Consider the following 18,284-nt stretch of genomic DNA (forward strand, 5'->3'; position numbering starts at 1 on the left):
TCAGTTTTGTGGAGCTGTTGGTAGATGCTAAAGAGTCTCAATTCATTGTATCTAATGCATTCCAGGAAGGCCTAAAACTGAACAAAATACATCTATATATATATATATATATATATATATACACACAGGTAACCCTCGTATAACACAGTTATTAGGTTCCGATAAAATGTCATGGTGTGCGAAACCATGTTATACGGTACTAAGAAAACGTACAAAAGGGGGGGGGGTTATGCCAAAAGCTAACAAAAATACACTATTTCGTTAACAAAACTACACCATTCTAGATTTCGTGTATCTTCTACTCTCTTTAAAAAATCAGTAATCTGGGTTTGTTTGCTTTTGCTTGATATAAATCTTTGTGAATTTCATCGTATGGAACTAAGCATTTTTGAAACTTCCTTTTGAAGTTTGGGCTCCTTTCTACCAAGAATCTGCATTGAAAAAATAAGATTCCAATTGTTCGGCTAACTTTATGCCTTCCCCTATGCTTTTTAGTGTAAAATTTGGAAGTTTAGAATTTTCATCTGCACTATCATCATCTGAATTGATTTGATTTTACCTCCAATGCCAGTTGCACCAAATCTGCTATGCCAGCCTCTTCTTCTACTGGTAATTCTTGAACGTCTTCAGTAATCATATTTTTTTTATTTATTTTTATTTTTTTTGGAGCATCGGCAACTAAGTCAGGCATGTTACTCTTTGTATATTGTCTATAAATTGCATGTGTCCTGAGGTTGATTTTCTGTTTTACTGGAAGAAAAACTTGGGTTTCTGGGAGAAAAAAACCATGCTGCACGAGCCCGACTAACTCAGCCACGTTGTGAAAAAGACCCATAAAAATTCCTCCTTTCATTGACGGATTCGAACCCAGGTCTTTTCCAGCTGGTGTTGGGAAGATGGCGATTCTATCAACTGTGTTACCCACGAGGGCTTCAGTAGTCATATCATCAAAACCTTCCCCTCCTACCAACATAGCAAGTTGTACTATCGCACCAATTCCGTTTTCTGCCTGTTAAATCATATTTCCTGAAAGAACCGACTCTGGCCATACATTTTTACACACGCATTTAACTTTGACGGTTTTACTTCTTTCAGCAATAAAGCTATGATTCTGATACAGTCCACAATTGAGGAATGTTTCCATGTCTCCATTACTTCAGTAGATTCAGAATCAGTTTTTTTTTGCAAAGTCCATTGTGCCGACCGGGCTAGCCGGGAGGGTAAATTGCCTGCCTGGCAACCCAAAGGTCACGGGTTCGATTCCCGCCTCGGGCTTGGATCAAAGTACTGCAAAAACTTTGGGAGGTGTATTATGGCCACAGAAGCCTATACACCAACAACTACCAAAAAAAAAAAAAAAAAAAAAAATCCATTGTAATGATTTTCTGATGGAATGAGTTTTAAAGGTGAATATAATGTCTTTATCTAATGGCTGAATGAAAGAAGTTGTAATTATCTAGTACAACTGTGGTGGTAGGAACATAACTTCAACATTTGGATGACTTAAATCTTTTGGATGGCCTGGTGTGCTATCCAATAGTAATAAAACTTTGAAATCTAGATTTTTCCACTAGTTGGATAGCACAGAACATAACACGCAGAATTTCTTAACAAAATAAAATATAGGCATTTCTCAGTAATATTTTTTGACTTGCAACTCCACAGCTGAGATTCAAAAAGAGTGGAAATTTTGAAAAATTACATCCAACATAATAGCAGGGTTTTCCCCACACAAAAGCTCAAAAATACCCTGTTATGCGAGGTTATATAAGTACCGTGTTATGCAAACATTGCCGCAATTTATCAATCATGTTGGAGTGAAACCATGTTGTAGAAGTACCGTGTTATACGGGGTTGCCTGTATATATTTAAAATTGGTGAACATTTCTACTGCATAATTCAACATACATAGATACTGAATTTTTCCATGCTCATTTCAAATGCGAGGAAAAAAAGTTTCCAGCAGTGCCAAAAAAAGGCCTTTTTAAAAAAAAAAAAAAAATTTGGCTGTGTTTACGAAAAACAAAGTGCTTGAAATAAGGATATTATTGAAATGTTTTGGAGATGATGGATTTTTTAAATTTCTCATAATTTTGAAAGATTCGAGGAAAGTTTTAGAAGGAAATGAAGAGCACAGGGAAAGAAAAATAAAAATTGGAATCACTAGAGAGCAGTGATAATTTCTGCTCAGCAAGGTGTGAACTCTGATTATTCTTGGGAAGAATACTAATACAGTTGAAGCTCTTTATAGGGTTCTGTCAGGGAAATGAAAAAAAAAAACCCAATTGTTATATTGAAAAGTTGTTATATCGATAGTCACGTAATCAGCAAAAAGCTTGATCATTTAATAAAATTTTACTAATGTGACGTAGTATAATCCAATTCAGAATATGTACTACTGTATTAACCAAAGAAATGAAGATTGTACATTTTGCATTGATTGTATGGTGTAGTAACATTAATTTATAAATTATGTATTTATAAATTAATTTAGTAATTTATAAATTACTGCATATAGTAATTACTATATGCAGTAGGGCATATGTACATTATCTGTGATGTGTACATATTTACATAAATATAGAGGGATTCAGAAAAGATTTGTATTCACCCAGTAGTTGTGATAGAAAAATGTGTTTTTTTTTTTTTTTTTTGTTTGATACCTTAAAATCTGTATAGCAGCGGTTCCCAAACTTTTTAGACATGTGGAGCCCACATCAGAAAGAAAAAACATTGTGGAGCCTTAATGAAAAGAATACACTAAAAATAGAAACAGTCGGTCACTAGCACCAGATCTTTGCTTATATAACAAGCACATTGACAGTCCAAGGTCACTCAGAAAAGGCCAAACTTACTTTTTACTTTTAAGTACAGCATATTCTGATTCAATTTTATAGTTTTAGAAAAAAAATATTAATATTCTAAAATTTCCTCATGGAGCCCCAGATAACTATGGTGGCTGCTCTGCATCAAACACAAATTTTTGATTTCAATCTGACAATTCATTTTTTGCTTCTTTGCAACACTGAATGAAATGAAGTGTCACAATGGATAACTTGGAATACAGATCAGTGATTTTGTTTCTCTTTCTGCAAGGAAAAACACCCAAAGCAATCCATGAAGGAAATGGTTGCTGTTTATGGAGAGACTGCCCAGGTTACAGTGTTGTTGCACATTGGTATAAACAGTTCAATTGTGAAAGAACCTTGGTGCATGATGAAGAAATCACAGGATATCCAACAACTGCTGTAATAAAAAAGAGTATTGTAAAAATTGAGGCATTGATCCTGAAGGATCACCATATTAGTGTCAAAGAACTAGCTGTGCATCCAATTACTGTATGGTCTGTGGAGAATGTCATTGATCAACAGTTGTATATGAATAAAGTGTCTGCTAGATGGATTTCCAGACTTCTGGCCACTTACCAGAAGAAGGAACGGGCACAATGTGCACATGGAATGTTGTTATTCACTATGGATGAAATTTGGATCCATCACTATGATCCTGAAACTAAAATGTCAAAACAAGGGAAATATGCAGAATCATCCCTCCCCACCCCAAAGGCAAAGGTGCAACCAAGTGTTGATAAGGTGATACTGTCAATTTTTTGCAATCAGCATGGTGTAAGGTAATACTAACAGATTACCTTCAAAAGGGCTGTACTGTGATTGTGAAGTATTATTTCTCATAAAGCTACATGCTACTGCTATAAAAGAAAAAGAATGGCAAAGCTATCAAAAGGTGTGCACCTGCTCCACGATAATGCCCCTGCACATTCCTCACATGCTGCAGTGAGGCATACCCACAAATGTGGGTTTGAAATATTGCTGACTTCTGCTTATTCCCCCACCTTGCACCCTCTGAGTTCTTCCTATTTCCTGCCCTTAAGTCCTTTCTTTGTGGAAAACAGTTTGCTGCTGATGCAGTGATTTTTGCTGCCAACTTATGGTTTGAAGGACACTTGGAGGACTTATATAAAACTGGCCTGCAGAAGCGTATTGAGAGATGGCAAAATGTGTCATTTTGTCTGGTGATTATGTTGAAAAAGTGTAATGCATGGTGGTTGTTTTAATCTTCTGTTACAACTACTTCTGGGTGAATACAAATTTTTTTTTTGAACTCCCCCCTCCCTTGTATCAAGGGCTAATCCTAGACAAGGGAATTGGTCTCAGACTTTAAAATAGGCTGTTTCAGTGGCAGAGCATCTTTTAAAAAAGAATTAGGAAACTGCATGATAGTAGTTAATTCACTTTTGCAGTTAGATTTCATTTAAAAAAAAAAAAGAATGTACAAGTTCTAATCTTTGATGAGTGCTCTTCACTGAAACTTCTTGCTCAACTGCAGTAGGTGGTTAAGTATGAAGTTTCATCACTACAAATTTCAGCTTCCATTGTGTCTACAATGAGTTTCTCTTTATTCGTGCATATTCTGAACCACACAACATCTGCATCCATTGTGTCTGCAATAAGTTTCTCTTTACTTGTGCATATTCTGAACCACGCAACATCTGCATGCAATTTGGTAGTCTTCAAAACATATTTCTCTACGTCATCTTCAAATTTCTTCACTGTTACTGGTCTTCTTTGTGATTGATAGATAAAGAAGCATGTGGAGCTTCATTCATTGCATCATTCAAGGTGACAAATCGATCTTGTGTGAAGTAGTTTGCAACTACTTTTTTTGTCAGTCAGAAACACTTAAATACGTTGTTTACAGTACCACAGGTTCACATTGTACAGCAAGCCCTCGTTATAACGTGGTTTGCTTTATGCTGATTCGCTATAACACTGTTCTTATAATATAACCCATATCTGACTGTCACAAATCACTATAATGCTCTTCTACAGATTGCATTTTTGGCATATTTAACGAAATCGTTTCATTTGATGGAGTCGACAGCTTGAAAATGAATAGCAAAATAGCATTAACGTTTCCCATGCCAACTTGAGAAAATTTCCCACACTCAGTTAAATTTTCTTGCACGCTAATTTAATAGCAGTACAGTAACTTGTTACGTATTCCGAGACCAACATTTTAAAAAATGATCAAGTATATTGCTTGTAATATTTGTGTTATATGCATTTATCCAAAGTCTAGTCATCACTCAGTACAGTATTAGACATTGTGCGTAACGGACAGTTTACTCGAACGTTGTATCATAATTAATGCAATCAACACAGTTACATTTTCAAAGAGTTAATAATGGCCGATAAGAATGAAAAAGCAACAAGAAATGTAAGAAAAAGACTGAATTTGAAAATTAAATTAGACTTTAAGCGAATTGATTCCGGTCAACGGCAAGCGGATGTGTGCCATAATTTAGGACTGGCAAGTTTAACTGTAAGAACAATTATAAAAAAATAAAGAATTAATTTTAGCAGTGGGAAAGACAGCTGTTCCACTGCAAGCAACTAGGGCTAGGCCGGCTATTAGGATTTTAATTAGGATTCAAATTGATTTTAATTTGAAATGGAGAGACTTTAACTAATTTTATTGAAGATAATATCCAATGCAGAATTCAGTTAAGTTAAATATTAAAAAAAAAAAAAGAGAGAGAGAGATTAGCCTATTACAATCTGAAGAAAACTCACCGAAAAAAAAAAAAAAAAGTGGAACCATTTAAAACTAGTAAGGGCTGGTTGAATAGATTTGAAATCCAGGGAGAAGCTGCGCAAGTGCAGATCAAGGAGCTGAAACTTTCAAAAAAGAACTTGTTAAAATTATTGAAGAAGGGTATTATGTGTTATACTTCTCAACAAGTTTTTAACATAGATGAACAGGACTTTTTTGGAAAAGAATGCCAAAAAGAAATTTCATATTGAAAGAAGAAAAAAACATGCCAGGTTTCAGAGCGGTGAAGGATCGGTTGACTTTATTGTTGGGTGGTAATGCTGCGGGGATTTTAATTTAAAATCCCCAGGAAGGGCTCACCATGAAGAGGGCCAAAGTACAACCCAAAATCAACACATTTTTCTTGATTAAATTCATCAATTAAATTAAACCAATTAAAATCAATTTAGATCAATTAAATTCATGATTTTAATAGGAATTTTAAGTTTAATTTTGATATGTAAGTAGTTACCATATAATTATATACGTATGCAATGCAGAATATTTTATATGTACAAATATTTGAATATTAAATATTTTGACCAACATTTGTGCATCTTTTCACTACAATTTATTATTGATTAGGAAATATCCTGTTGCACCGACTGCAACTCACAAATGCATATGGAAATGCGGCACTCGCTTACCTCTCTGTTTTTCCGGAATGAATTATCAGTGTTAAACAGGGGTCACCTGTATTTTGCTTTTCACACAGCACAGTTTTGTTTCATAGCATTCTTTGAAACACTGGATTACCTCTATCAAGGGCTGAAGAATTGATGTCATATTAGGTGGCAGATACTCATCAGCACACAGGCCATTCATTTGGCAATATAAGGTGTGCAGTTATCTGGAAACAGCAGAATTTATTCAATTTGCCTCGCACTTCTTGTGAACTATGTCTGATCCATTTTTCATAGATTTTCGATGACATCCAAGAGCCTTCTGGTTTGTCCAGCATATAGTCTTGCAATATCTCCAAACTATCAAAACATTGAGGCTTCTGGGCTTTCCCAGTGATTAGAGAGGAAACTTTTCTGTTGTGCCAGACATGTTTGCTGCTGGGAGAATGGTAATCCATTCTCCCAGCAGCAAACATCCAGCAGAAACTAAAAAAAAAATTTAGTTTTTTTTTTTTTTTCAACATTTCTGCTCTCAATCCTTTGTAGCTTCAGTATTGAATGACAAACAAATTGTATAGAGAATTTGGCGAAGGTAAAGAAAGCCAACACGAGAACCACAGGAAACGTTTAGTGGTTAAACGCGTTTCCTGGTACCTCAGCTTCTCCCTGCATTCTCGTTAAACAGATGGTGCGTATTATCAGTAATGGCAGTAGAAGTCAATAATGATGTAAAGATTAGTTTTTTCTCATTATTAAAAGCAAATTATATAACCTCCAGGGTATAACCTCCATGCACAAGTACATGGTGGGTGACCACCCAGGTGTGAACCAACATAGGCAGGGGTCGAGGTGTGGCGCCCACACCACGTGGAGCAATGGTGCCCCTCTATGTTACCAGGCAGTACTAGGTGGTAGATGACTCTCATCAACTGGTGAAATACTACCACTTTGCTTATTGGAGGCTTGAAGTGGTGGAACCCATGTTTAGTCTCTAGAGCTAAGTTCCGGTCAACCCTACCCTATCTCTTCCATCATGCAGTATGATTGATGACTTTTGAGGTTATGATGAATGTCGTGGCGAGATCCAATATTCCTTACATTTCGAGGGTACAGCTCTAAAACAGTGTTCGCAGGCCGGCCGCTAATTAGTACACCGGACCGAACCTATTGGTAACTCTCTAGGAGGCTTCCGGATCAGCTAGTGTATAATCTTGCTACCTCTATTCTGCCAGATAGTGACTGGAGGGAGTCCGAGTAGTGTGTATGCGGGGAGCATTGTCAAGGCCACATTATGTCAAGGATCTGGGTATATTCTTACTATGTGTATGCCATATCCAAAAATTTCATTACTTCATACAGCATATCCCACCCACTTTTTCTTACTATTGAATACACCATGAATTGTCAAAATAATAGAGCAAGCTTATCTGCGAAAAGATCTAAACCTTCCAAGCACTTCCTAATTCATTTCACAAATATACGTGGTCTCATTTCTAACCTCAACGATGTCCATTTCCACTTGCAGTCTGCCAAACCCCATGTAATTTTTCTAACAGAATCTCAGTTATCGGTTGATTCAACTACTGCTCATCTCAGATGCTCAAATTATTCGCTGTATGATTCCTTTCGCCTCAAGGGTGGTACTTGTGCATATGTCCGTTCTGATATTCCCTGTCAGAGACTTGGAAATTTGGAATCTCCTCTCTTTGATCTTCTCTGGCTTAAAATCTCTCTACCTCATTGTGTAAAATTCATCTGTTGTCTCTACCGTTCTCCCAACTCCACTAATCACTTGGAGCTCTTTAACTTCTTCTCTTTGGAACTTAACTTTCTCCAGTCCAACTTTCCTAACAGTGAGGTAATTTTCCTTGGTGATTTTAATGTTCACAACTCCAGCTGGCTTCCGTTTTCTAGTCACACCGACCCAGCAGGTCGAGATGCTGAGGCTTTTGCAATTACTAATGACCTAGCACAGATTGTTCATTTACCTACAAGAATTCCGGACATTCCTAATCATACAGCCAATATGCTTGATCTTTTTCTCACAAACAACCCTCCTAAGTACACAGTTGAAGTGAGAGGTCCTTTAGGCACTTCAGATCACAACTTGGTGATTGTCTCTTCTCCAATGGAACCTTTATCTCATGGCTATTCCCAACCTCGTGTTGTTTGGCATTACAAGAATGCAAAATGGGATGACCTGCGAGACTTATTTTCTTCTTTTCTTTGGTCGGATTACTGTTTCAAAAGTTCTGATGTCAACATTTGTTCAGATCGTGTCAGTGAAATTATTCTTGCAGGAATGGAATCCTTTATCCCACACTCCACTTTAAAATCTTGTCTTTTATCTAAACCTTGGTTTTCCAATAAATGTGCTAAGGCTGTTCAAGAGAAGAATGTTGCATATTGTAATTGGCTTGTTTCTAATTCTTCAGTTTCATTTTCTGCCTACACCAAAGCTCGCAACAATTGTAAAGCAGTTATTAATCAGTCCAAACTAGAGTTTGAACAGGCTAAGAGTAGAAAACTTGCTTCTTGCCCTAATGGTAGCCGAGCATTCTGGTCTCTTGCCATAGCTATTGGCCGCAACTTTTGCCCATCTCTGCTACCATCTCTGTCCCAAACCAGATGGTTCTGTTGTCACTTCAGCCAAGGATAAAGCTGACCTGCTAGCATCCCATTTTTCTTCCAGCTCATGTATTAATGATCTTGGTAAAGCATTTCCCACCATTCCCAACACACTCCATTCAATGCCTCCTGTGGTCTTCTGTCAAAAGGATATCAGAAGGATTTTCATGAATCTCGATGCTAAGAAAGCTTCAGGTCCTGATGGTATATCTCTACATGTTCTCAAAACCTGTGCTCCTGTACTTACTCCTATTCTTTGCCACCTTTTTTTTCACTTTCTTATTCCAAAGGTGTTTTTCCTTCTGTTGGAAATTTTCTCATACCCAGCCAGTTCCTAAAAAGGGTGACAAATCCCTCCCATTGAATTATCGTCCTATTGCAATTACTTCTACTCTTTCTAAAGTAATGGAGAAATCAATTAACCACCAACTCTTAAACTACCTAGAAACCTTCCGTCTGATCAACAATCGCCAGTATGGATTCCGTCAGTGTCGATCCACTGGTGATATTTTGGCTTATGTTACCCATTTATGGACTAATTCAATGGAAAGGTTCGGTGAAACACAGGTAGTTGCTCTTGACATCTCAAAGGCTTTTGATCGTGTTTGGCATCTTATGGTTTGCCAACTGTTTTTAGTAATTGGTTATCCAGTTTTCTCTCTGATCGCTCACTGAGGGTGATTGTAGATGGCTCTCTGTCTTCTAACTTCTCCACTAATGCCGGTGTCCCCCAAGATTCAGTTCTTTCCCCCACTCTTTTCCTCTTGTATATTAATGACCTTCTTCCATTAACTGGAAATCCAATCCATAGTTTTGCCGATGATAGCACATTGCATTCCACTTTCCATTTTGAGAAACCTTGTCCTGCTCAATCAGCTTCAGCTTCTCGAAAATCTGCTACCAATTCCTTAAATGCCAATCTTCAGGTAATTCTCCAGTGGGGCATAGACAACTTAGTTGATTTCAACCCTTCTAAAACTCAGTCTTGTCTTATATCTCGCAAAAAGGATTCTTCTGCTCCTATGCTTATCTTTAGTGGCACTCTAATTTCTAGGCAAAATGATATATCTCTTTTGGGGATTACCCTGACTTCTAATCTCTCTTGGCATAAGCACATTACAAACATTGCTTCCTCTGCATCTAAAAAACTCGGTTTTCTCTTTCGCTCTCGGCGCTACTTTTCTTCCAAACAGCTGCTCACTCTGTATAAATCGCAAATCCGCCCTGCCATGGAATATTGTTCCCACATCTGGGGTGGTGCCCCCAAAACCTCTCTCAAGCTTCTTGATTCTATTCAGAAGAGGGCAGTTAGGTTAATTAATGATACATCTCGAACAGAGTCTTGTGCCCACGGATTGTCTATTGATGGGGGTATTATGTTTCTTGTCTTGTCATCGTTTTTGTGTATTTTTATTTTTTATCTCATTTTTTATCTTATCTTATCTTATATAAGATAAAATAAAAATATAAGTCTAAGTCTTGAAACCAGGCATATCCGTGGGAACTGATTGAAATATATAAGACTTTAAAACCAAATAAACCATGAGTTTATTTTGTATGAGTGCAATGTGAGCAGTATATCTTCTAATACAGCGTTATTCAACTGGGGATAAGCGAGAGATTAAAAAGAAACAAAAATATTTTGGAACAATTGAAACATATTTTTTACTTAACATATTCTGTAGTAATTACATTATTGCCATTATTAAGCTAAGTGATGATTCATCAGAATTGATGATTTATCCGATTTTTAACTTAAGCATGTTTTGTGCTGTTGTAAAATATAGTAGACATACATATATGGGGGTACAAAAATAAGAACATAGTTCTTTGGGGATACACGAACAAAAAAGGTTGAGAAACACTGTTCTAATGCGCTGTGGTGGATATAGCTCTTTCTCGTAAAATGTGGTATTCATGTCTTCCTTAGTACATTTTGACTAAACTCACTTGAGAAGCAGTTCTAAAAAGTGTTTCTCCCTTTAAAAATGAATTTAATTAATTATAATAAATTAAAAATTTTGTAGTATTTAGTAAATTTTAAATAATTTCTTTCACAGAAGAACTGATACCTATTATTCAGAATTTGATGCGGCAAAGTGAAACATATATTACTCAATCAAGTTCATTACTCTGCTATGAAAAGCAAGCTATGTCATATATTTTAATAGCTATTAAAGCTGTGTTTGGGCTGAACAGTATCTTTGAAAGGTAAGAACATTATTTATTTGGGATATTGTTTTATTGTTAATAGTTGCAAACTAAATTGTCAGAGTAAAAGTCATCAAATTTTGTTTAAAAAAATCGATTTCCCCTCCTCCCTCATTTTGGCAGCTGTTACAGGCCTTTATTAATTAAACAATAGTAGAAGTACTGGAGTTTTCCTAATGGAAAACTCCAGTACTTCTAATATTGTTTGCTATCAGCATGTTTCTTATCGCTAAAATATGTGGAATTACAAAATCAACTATTGTTTCTAACCTGAATGTGGTTGGTTGTTTATCCAATACACTATCTATTAATTTTAGAATGTGTCTTGTGTCGAAGGAATGAACTACTGTTTCGCAAATGTCTGTGTCGCAAATTTTATACATTTATTATTTTTAAAACGTTTAGTGTGTTTTAATGTTTTTTTTTTTTTTTATCATATGTACAACCTAGTATTCTTTATGTATTAGTAATGGTCACACGGTGCAAGGAAGCCTATGGCTTATGCTGCACCAGCCAAAAAAAAATAATAATAAAATAACAAAAAATACATGAAATAAAATAATAAGAATAAAAACAAATTAATAAGAGAAAAGAAAATGGACAACCTATGCATTTCCCTCCTCCCTTAAGTAATTATCCAGCTGACCTTTGAATTTCCCCAGACTGTTAGCCTCTACCACCCATGTAGGTAACTTATTCCAGTAATTTATAATTTGCTGGCTAAAATAAAACTTGCTGCAATTGAGTCAAACACTCCCCCCCCCCCCATAACTTGATGGCCTCTAGTTCTAGAATCATTTATAACCATGAAAATTTTGTCCTTATTCGTTTTGTTTATGCCTCTCAGAGCCTTAAACATCTCAATCCAGTTTCTAAGGTGCCTAGTTTCCCAGCTCTGCAACCCACATATTCAAAGTCTTTCCTTATATGCACGTCCTTTTGCCGAGTTACCTGTCTTTGGACCCTTTCAAGAAGAGAAATGTCTTTCTTTAGGTGCGGTCTCCATACTTGAACACAGTATTCCAAGTGTGGTCTAAAAATAGCCTTATATAATGGGATTATGACATCTTATCTCTACTAGCGATTGTTTGATAAATCATTGATAGGACACCATGGGCCCTTCTTGCAACCAGTCTACAATGCTCAGTCAATGCTACTCTCCCTTTCCTCCACTACTGGCTTTAGTTCAACTTTTCCAAGTGTATAATTTATTGTGGGGTTACTGTTCCCCAGGTGCAATACCTTACACTTTGTTAGATTAAAGCACAGCTGCCATTTTTCTGACCATCTCTGAAGTCTATCTAGATCATTCTGAAGAAGCTCTGCTTGGCGGCAATCATTAACTACTCTACCAATCTTTATATCATCTACAATTTAGACATCACGCCCTCTATCCCTTCGTTGATGTCATTTATGAAAATCAAAAACAACAGTGGTCCTACTACTGATTCTTAGGGAGCCCCACTTCTTACATCAACCCAATCTGAGGAATAACCATTTATCACAACCCTCTGCCTCCTGCCCTGAAACCACCCTGCTATCCATCTAAGGATTTTCCCTGTGCTTCCAACTTGTTCAACTTATAAAATAACTGCTCATGTGGGACTGAGTGAAATGCTTTGCTGAAATCCAAATAAACAACATCGAAATTATTCCCTAAGTCTAGCTCTTGAGTGACCGTTTCAAAATAGCTAACCAGATTAGTTAAACATGATTTTCCCTTTACAAAACCATGTTGAGTATCCTTTAGAATTCCATTTATATCTAAGTTATCTTGAATTTCACCCTTGACCATAGTCTACACGATTTTCCCTACTACTGAAGTTAGACCAACCTGTGGGTAATTTCCTACTTCACTTTTTGAACTGCCATTATACATTGGCACTTTTCCAGTCCAGCAGAATCACTCCCGAGTCCAGTGTTGCTCTCATAATTAGCCTCAATGGTTCAATGCACTCTCTTGCTGCCTCCCTTAAGATTATAGGGTAAATGTTATCAACCCCAGGAGCCTTACTGGCCTGTAGGTTCAAAAGTTTTTTCATTAAATAAACATTACATATATATTGCAATCTGACCTACATTTTATAACCTCTATTGGAGATCTATATGAAATCTACTTCTTTTTTGGGTAACCCTCGGATTTTAGACATCAAAATATTTTTTTAGACACAGATGAAAGCCAAATTGCAGTCTCTGTTTTGTTAGTGGCAAATAATGCAAGAAACAAGCTTATACAACATCAGCCATGAAAAAAAATAAATAAATAAAATTCCAACAATTCTCATATCACCTGTTCATTGCCTCTAATAGTTTTAGTTCTTCTTGAATTTATTCAAACTACCCTCTTCTACAGCACCAGATAGAATTTTGTTTCAATGATCAACTACCAAATGACTGAAAACAAATATTTGAACTTCTATCCTGCAACCAACTTTCTCCATTTGAATTTATTCCCCTTCATATTTGTAGTCTGAGCAAGAGAAAGGATTCCATCATTATTGAGCTTATTCAATCCATTCAGAGCCTTAAACACCTCAGTCAGATCTCCTTACAGGTATCTAGTCTTCAGATGATACATTTGCTGAACTGAAGTTCTTTCCTGGTAGGAGCACTGTTTTGCTCTCCACACTAGCCTTGTTGCTCTTTTTGGCATCTGCTCCAACCGACTCACAACCTTCCTCAAGTGAAGCTTCCACACTGTATGCAGTACTGAAGATGTGGCCTAACCATTGCCTTATACAATGGGAAATCACCTTATCTCAACTGGAAAAATTCTGTATATCATTGACAAAATGCCATGTACTCTCCCAGCAGCCTGTCTCTACTGCTCAGAAATCTTCATATCTGACTGCACAGTTACCCCCAAATCTTTTTTATTCTCTACTACCCTGAGCATGTATATTAATCTGCGATCAGTTAGTATATTAATATGGGATCAGTTAGTATGTTAATCTGGGATTATTGCTACCCATATGAAGTACCTTGCATTTGTCAATGTTAAACTTCAATTGCCATTTCTCAGCCCATCTGCCTAATTTATCTAGATCTTGATGCAGCAGCAGCATCATCAGCCATTTTCAATCCACTGCAGGATGAAGGCCTCTCCAGCAACCTTCCAGTTCTTTCTGTTTTGTGCAATGGCCATCCATTTACTACCCACAAACTCATGAATTTCATCTGTCTATCTCCGTTGTTGTCTTCCAGGTTTTTTCCTAGCTCCTCTTGGGTACCATTCTGTTATTTTCTTAGTCCATCTGTCATCACGTCTTCGAGCTATGTGTCCTGCCCAAGACTATTTTAGTTCTTTAGTTTTGATAAGAATGTCCTTTACTTGAGTTTGCTGCCTAATCCATGTGTTTCTCTTCTTATCTAACAGTCTGGTACCCAATATAATTCGTTCCATTCTTCGCTGTGTAATTCTCAGCTTGTCTTCCATTCTTTTGGTGAGTTCCCAAGTTTCACTTCCATAAGTCATGGTGAGGAGTATACATTGGTTCATTATTTTACGTTTCAGACAAATTGGGATATTTCTCCTCAGCATTTGACTAAATATCCTGAATGCTATCCATCCAAAATTTATTTTTCTCTTGACTTCCAGCCATTTATCATTATTACAGCTAATGACTCATTCCAGATAAGTATATGACTCCACCTTTTCAATTACTACTCCGTCAATCATTATATCCCTTTCTGTGGCATATTTGTTCATCATTACTTTTGTTTTAGCCATATTCATCTTTAGTCCAAATTCATTACTAACTCTGCATAACTGATTAAGATTTCCCTCTAATTCTATGGGATCGTGGCTTATGACCACAATGTCATCTGCAAATCATAAATGGTTTAGGTACTCTCCATTCACATTGACTCCTTTCTGTGACCAGTCTAATCTTCTGAAAGCTTCTTCAAGGGCAGCAGTAAACAACTTCGGAGATATTGTATCTCCTTGTCAAACTCCTTTCTCAATTTTAAATTTACTACTGTCTTTGTCTAGTCTAATAAAGGAGGTATCATTCTCATATATTTTCTTCAGAATCATAATATATGGGGTATCTATGCCTTGTCTTTCCAGTGCCCGAAACATTGCCTTATGCTGTATGGAGTCAAATGCCTTTTCATAATCCACAAATGCCAGGCATAATGGCGTTTTATATTCATTTGCTTTCTCCATTAGCTGTGATATTACATGAATGTTATCCATAGTTGAGAATCCTGTCCTAAAGCCAACTTGCTCTTTCGGTTGATTCTCATCAAGTATTCTTTATAATCTGTTAGTAATGACCCTTGTGAACAACTTATGGATGTGAGATAACAAGCTAATTGGTCTATAATTTCCAATTTATCTCCTTATTATGCAGCAAAACTATGATTGCATTATTCCACTCCTTAGGCATCACACCTTTTCTACTGCATTTTGTGAAGTCTTGCCAGTTTTTGTGTTATGTCTCTTCCTCTCAATTTTAACAACTACAGTAACTTCATCTTCCCCCGGGCTTTCTGATTCTTCATTTTCTTCAACAAATGATCTACCTCATCAGGAAGGATATCAGGTATGTCGTATGTGTTACTAATTTGCAATCCATCTTCCCCACTGCTGGCATCATTCCCTTGCTCCTTATATAACTCTTTATAGTAGTCTTCTGCTATTTGAATTATGCCTTTTTGCTTTTTGTAAGTACACCATCACTATTCTTCAGTTTCAGTATCATTTGTCTTTCTGTATTACTGCTCATGGCTGCTGATTTAAGTCCTTTGTTTTCCCTTAATGCTTGTTCTACTTTTCTTGTGTTAAATTTTCTTATGTCCTTTCTGAGTCTCTTTCTAATGGCTTTGCATAACTCAGTATACTCAATTTTCTCCTTGTCAGTGTTTTTCTTGCTCTTCATTTTTTGGTTCTTAAGTTCCAGTACATACTGCTTTTTCTCCTCTCTTCTGTTATCTTAAAGACCTTTGTATTATTTACTTGAGTCAGTTTTTTCCTTTCTTTTCTTACATCTATATCATGTGCATCTTACCATTCTGTGATCACTTCCAACATTTACCTTGTTCAGGACTGTAACATCATTCAAGATATATCTTCTGTTAGTGAGGATGAAGTCAATTTCATTAGTTGTTAATCCGTTTGGGCTCTTCCATGTCCACTTTCTGTTCACCCTTTTCTTGAAAAAAGTGTTCATTACTGCCATTCCTCGAGATTCTGCAAATTCCACAAGTCTTTCATTTCTTTCACCAATAAATAAAATCTTTCACCAATTCCAAAATTTCCTATAGTTCCCCTTTCCGTGCTTTTTTGTCTCTTTCCAACCTTAGCATTGAAGTCCCCCATAATGATAGTTTGTGAGTTTTCTGTTCATCTAGAAGACTCTCAATTTCGGTGTACATTTCTTCAACCTCTTCATTATCATGGCTCGATGTTGGTGCATAAATCATTATAACCTTTACTAGTAACATAGTGCTAATAACCAAAGCACTAGTACTGTATATAGAGGTCAGATGGAGAAGCTCACTATGCAAATAATTATGTAGAATGAGTGACTGAAGGGCAAACTGGAAATTACCTGACAGTATAGGATACTTATGCCCAGGTTGCTGCCAGTCCTGGAAGCTTCCCCACTAGAGTTCAAGGAAAGCCAAAGCAAAGACCAATCATGGCAGCAGAACAGAGCATTGCAAAAACCAGTGAAGAGCTAAAGGATGATATTACCAAAAACCTAAAAGATGACAGCAAACATTAAAATTAAATACATTAGAAAGGTTAGAGAAAAGGGCATTGTTATTGAAACTACCTCATCCTAGGACTTGACGAAATTAAAATACTGCAAAAAACTTGAAAAGATGAACATCAGAATTTCCCCTCCAAAAGCTGGGGGCCTACCATGATTCTCTTTGATGTCCCAAAGAAAATGGAAAAAGAAAAAAATAATTGAAAACTTACATCTAAAGAACCTGCAGGACTTTGGTTTATCTATGGAAGACCTAAAGGACATTAAATGCAGACTTTCATCAAAGACCAAATGCAGAAGCACAAAAAACTGAATTATTGATGTGACTAGTGCTCTAAGGCAAGCCTTCATTAACCAAAACAAGAATTTATCTTTGATGATCTGCATACAAAATTAGAGATTTCATTGTTGACTTCAAGTGCCTGAGTTATGGCCAATTGGCAAAGATCTGAAGTTGCTGTGCCTGTAAGAGACGGATTTTTTTTAAATTTTTTTTTTTTTTTTATGAAAACCTCAAGCACGAGAAGTATTAGAACCTATAGTAATACTTAGTGCTGTGCATGGATTGAAGGTTGAGAAGATGAAAGAAGATACTTGTTGATATTAGAATTGAATTTCTGTAGATTGTAATGTTCAGGAAATATGTATGCATGGAGGGAGGTGGTTCCAAAAAACATAAGTTGAAGGAATAAATGAAGGTGAAGAAGAGTTGATTCTGTTAGTTTGAAGTTGGACAGTAATAGGATGCTGACTGGTGGCACGTGTTTGGACTGATTTAGAAGAGAGCAGGAATTATAGAAGCCAATTCAGAAGAACAGTGCCCATGAAAATGTCTGTAGAAAAGGCACGCAGTAGAAACAGAACACCTATGAGACAGAGTGGAGAGACTTTGTTAGAGATGGGCCATTAATTAAGCTAACTGCCTCCTGGATTCAAGCCTGAGAGAGGTTTTGGAGGCATTACTCCAGATATGGGAACAATATTCCATGGTAGGGCAGATTTGCAAATTGTAGAGGGGCCAGCTGTTTGGAAGAAAAGTAACAATGAGAGTGAAAGAGAAAATCCAGTTTTTTGGATGCAGAGGAAGCATCATCTGTGATCAAAATTTTTAAAAAATTTAAAACCGGTTCTATCACCTTACTCCCCCTTTTCAAGGTAAAAAAGAAAAACCAGACAAAAGTAGCATAGCTCGCATGGCGTCAAACGGCCTTTAGGGACTGGGTCGGCAAACTCTGGATATTCTAGGAACAGGTTTGTGCAAACTGGCTGAATCCCACCGCAGCCCCTAATAGAGATACCTGATCTTGTCGAGAAATCTGAGTGTCATCGAAGATAAGCATAGGAGCAGAAGAAACCTTTTCATGAGATATAAGACAGGGCTTAGTTTTAGAAGGATTGAAATCAACTAAGTTATCTTTGCCCCACTGAAGATCTGGAGGTAGAGAATTGGTAGTGGATGTTTGAGAAGTTACAGTTGTTTGTGTAGGGC

At 36.6% G+C, this 18,284-nt stretch overlaps 1 protein-coding gene across 1 annotated transcript in view; it reads left to right on the forward strand.

Annotated features, from left to right (window-relative positions):
* Positions 1 to 18,284, forward strand: part of LOC150087273 (TATA box-binding protein-associated factor RNA polymerase I subunit B-like) — a 225,439-nt gene that overhangs the window by 134,283 nt on the left and 72,872 nt on the right. The window contains exon 10 of the mRNA XM_090372433.1: positions 10,922 to 11,072. Within this exon, the coding sequence (XP_090228559.1) occupies positions 10,922 to 11,072 (151 nt within the window). The remainder of the gene's footprint in view (positions 1 to 10,921; positions 11,073 to 18,284) is intronic.

Source organism: Mastigoproctus giganteus, chromosome 4 (genome assembly GCF_048544385.1).
Source record: "Mastigoproctus giganteus isolate SK-2022 chromosome 4, ASM4854438v1, whole genome shotgun sequence".
Lineage (NCBI taxonomy): Eukaryota > Metazoa > Arthropoda > Arachnida > Uropygi > Thelyphonidae > Mastigoproctus > Mastigoproctus giganteus.